Source organism: Spermophilus citellus (assembly GCF_964194105.1).
Source record: "Spermophilus citellus genome assembly, chromosome: 7".
Classification (NCBI taxonomy): domain Eukaryota; kingdom Metazoa; phylum Chordata; class Mammalia; order Rodentia; family Sciuridae; genus Spermophilus; species Spermophilus citellus.
The window spans coordinates 36,258,918-36,261,845 of record NC_138188.1 but is presented as its reverse complement, the minus strand read 5'-3'; the positions used below and the strand labels follow the sequence as shown (position 1 = coordinate 36,261,845).

Here is a 2,928-nt window from a genome sequence, read left to right as displayed (position 1 = left end):
CCACCCCCAGTGCAGAAAAGGGCAGAGGCGACTCAGACGGTGCCCCTGGGAGCCTCCTCCCAGCCATCCTCTCTCTCCAACCCCATCCCGGCCCAGTCACTCTGAAAGCGCGTGGGACCCGGCAGGCCGAGATTTCTTCATCCAGTGACACGCGTTTCTGGGCTGGCCTTCCCTAAATCATCGCGAAGCTCTCTCTTCCCTCTCCACCCCGGTCAGGCCCACTTTTCGTCTTGTCCCTCCCCAGCCCCAAGTTGGAAGTTTAGCCTCAGGACAGCAGCAAGAGAGTCCTTTTCTTTCACCTGAAAGCAGCGAGGAGGCCTGGAGCGCCTCTCCTCCCGGGGGCCGGAGCTCCCAGGGCACTGGACGCATTCAGGCGCCCCCCACGTCCCGGGCCCTCGATATCTCCCGGCCCTGTCCGCAGATCAGGCGCGGGTAGTTTTCAAGGGCTTGTGCAAGTGTGCGAGAGCTGTCCGCTGGGCCCCCGAGGCTAGAGGAGCGGGGGCAGGCCGGTCCGGGCTGTGCGGGGCGTTTACAAAAAGTGACTTGGAGATGAACTCGCCCGTGCGCGGCTGGCTGCCGCGCTATAGGGGCGAAGGCGCCTGACGCAAGCGGAACTCGGCGGAGCCCATACGAATCAGAACAGAGCGAAGCTCCTTGGCGCTCTAGGGACTCCAGGAGGCAGCTCCGCCAGAGACGCGGGTCGTGCCTCGGGAAACCGGTGGGGGGAGGGGGGAGGGGAAAGCGCAGAAAAGAAAAACCACCGAGGCGGGGACTGGCCTGGGCGGGGAGGGGCGGCGAGGCCGGAGCCCCTCTGTTGGGCAGATTCCCCATGGCCAGAGGCTGAGTTCCACTCCCGCCGGCCGCTCCCTGGGGGAAGAGAAAGAAGAGCGAGAGCAGCCAAAGGCCTCCAGCGAGCGAACGCGGGCGGCATCCTCAGCCTCCAGAAGTTTGAGATTCAGCCGCGAGCAGACTCGTGCGCCCCGATTCCGCGGAGCCAGCGTCTAGAGGGGAGAGCAGTGGCGACCGGGCCGCGGCGCTCCAGCTTTGTCATGATGGCCAGCTACCCCGAGCCCGAGAACGCTGCGGGGACCCTGCTGGCCCCGGAGACCGGCCGCACAGTCAAGGAGCCGGAGGCGCCGCCGCCAAGCCCGGGCAAGGGCGGCGGGGGTGGCGGCGGGACAACCCCTGAGAAGCCCGACCCGGCGCAGAAGCCCCCGTATTCGTACGTGGCGCTCATCGCCATGGCGATCCGCGAGAGCGCCGAAAAGAGGCTCACTCTGTCTGGCATCTACCAGTACATCATCGCCAAGTTCCCCTTCTACGAGAAGAACAAGAAGGGCTGGCAGAATAGCATCCGCCACAACCTCAGCCTCAACGAGTGCTTCATCAAGGTGCCGCGCGAGGGCGGCGGCGAGCGCAAGGGCAACTACTGGACGCTGGACCCGGCCTGCGAGGACATGTTCGAGAAGGGAAACTACCGGCGCCGCCGCCGCATGAAGCGGCCCTTCCGGCCGCCGCCGGCGCACTTCCAGCCCGGCAAGGGGCTCTTCGGAGCCGGAGGCGCCGCTGGTGGCTGCGGCGTGGCGGGCGCAGGGGCCGACGGTTATGGCTACCTGGCGCCTCCAAAGTACCTGCAGTCCGGTTTCCTCAACAACTCGTGGCCGCTACCACAGCCGCCTTCACCCATGCCCTACGCCTCCTGCCAGATGGCGGCGGCAGCGGCGGCGGCTGCAGCAGCGGCGGCGGCAGCGGGCCCGGGCAGTCCCGGCGCGGCCGCGGTCGTCAAGGGGCTGGCTGGCCCGGCAGCTTCCTACGGGCCGTACTCACGCGTGCAGAGCATGGCGCTGCCGCCCGGCGTAGTGAACTCCTACAACGGCTTGGGAGGTCCACCGGCCGCGCCCCCGCCGCCGCCGCACCCCCATCCGCACCCGCACGCACATCATCTGCATGCAGCCGCCGCACCCCCGCCAGCCCCGCCGCACCACGGGGCTGCCGCGCCACCCCCGGGCCAGCTCAGCCCCGCCAGCCCGGCCACTGCCGCGCCCCCGGCACCCGCGCCCACTAGTGCGCCCGGTCTGCAGTTCGCCTGCGCCCGGCAGCCCGAGCTCGCCATGATGCATTGCTCTTACTGGGACCACGACAGCAAAACTGGCGCGCTGCATTCGCGCCTGGATCTTTGAGAGTCACCGCATGCCGGCGCGGACCGATGTGAGGATGCCAGGACGCCCGACGCCGGCCCTAGTCATAGCTACAGTAGCGCACCCTCTGAGGCCGACTCTTGAGCCAGCCAGCGCCCACGACCCTTCTGCGTCTCTTCGCTTCCCTCAGCTCCTCTTGCTCCTCTTTGTCCCCTCCGCTTCTCTTCCTGCGCTCTCCTCCCTGCCCTCTATGTTCTTGCGCTCCCCAGGCCTGAGGTCGCCTCTCCGCGTGCTTTCTACATGTAGGCCTTGTCTCCTGGAGCCCCACCGTCTGGGCCGGACACTCCATGCCAAAATTCAACACGGAGAGCTAACGCCTAGGGCCGGGTTGCAACCGCGTCGGCGGCGCAGATCTTTTGGCCCTCTCTTACAGGTCGGTGGGCTTTCACTGGGCATTCCCTGCGCGATTGCTGTTCAATTCTTGGTTAGAAGCGCTGGGCTGGACCGGTAACAGGACCCACGCCACCGGAGAAAGGGACGAACGTGTTTGATTGCTCCGCGAACCCTCTTGGAGCTGTTCAGAAGCCGCGTGCAGCGGGGCCACTGGGCGGGGCGGGGGTTGGGCCCAAGCGGGGAACCGGAGCAGCCTCGCTCCGCGGCCTGCGTTAGTGTTTGCACCACATCCCCGCGTGGAATGTGGCTACGTTTGCTCTGCTCTCCATCCCGGCGCTTCGGGCATCTGGCATCTCCAGGCCGGACGGCTGGCTAATGTCTTGCTAAAGAGATTGGT

At 67.1% G+C, this 2,928-nt stretch overlaps 1 protein-coding gene across 1 annotated transcript; it reads left to right on the top strand.

Moving 5' to 3' along the window:
- Positions 1–1,049: 1,049 nt before the first annotated feature.
- FOXL2 (forkhead box L2) lies at positions 1,050–2,180 on the top strand (the record flags this gene model as incomplete). The annotated part of the gene is made up of 1 exon (XM_081302217.1): positions 1,050–2,180. One exon carries the CDS (start codon positions 1,050–1,052, stop codon positions 2,178–2,180), a length of 1,131 nt encoding a protein of 376 aa, XP_081158343.1.
- Positions 2,181–2,928: the final 748 nt, after the last annotated feature.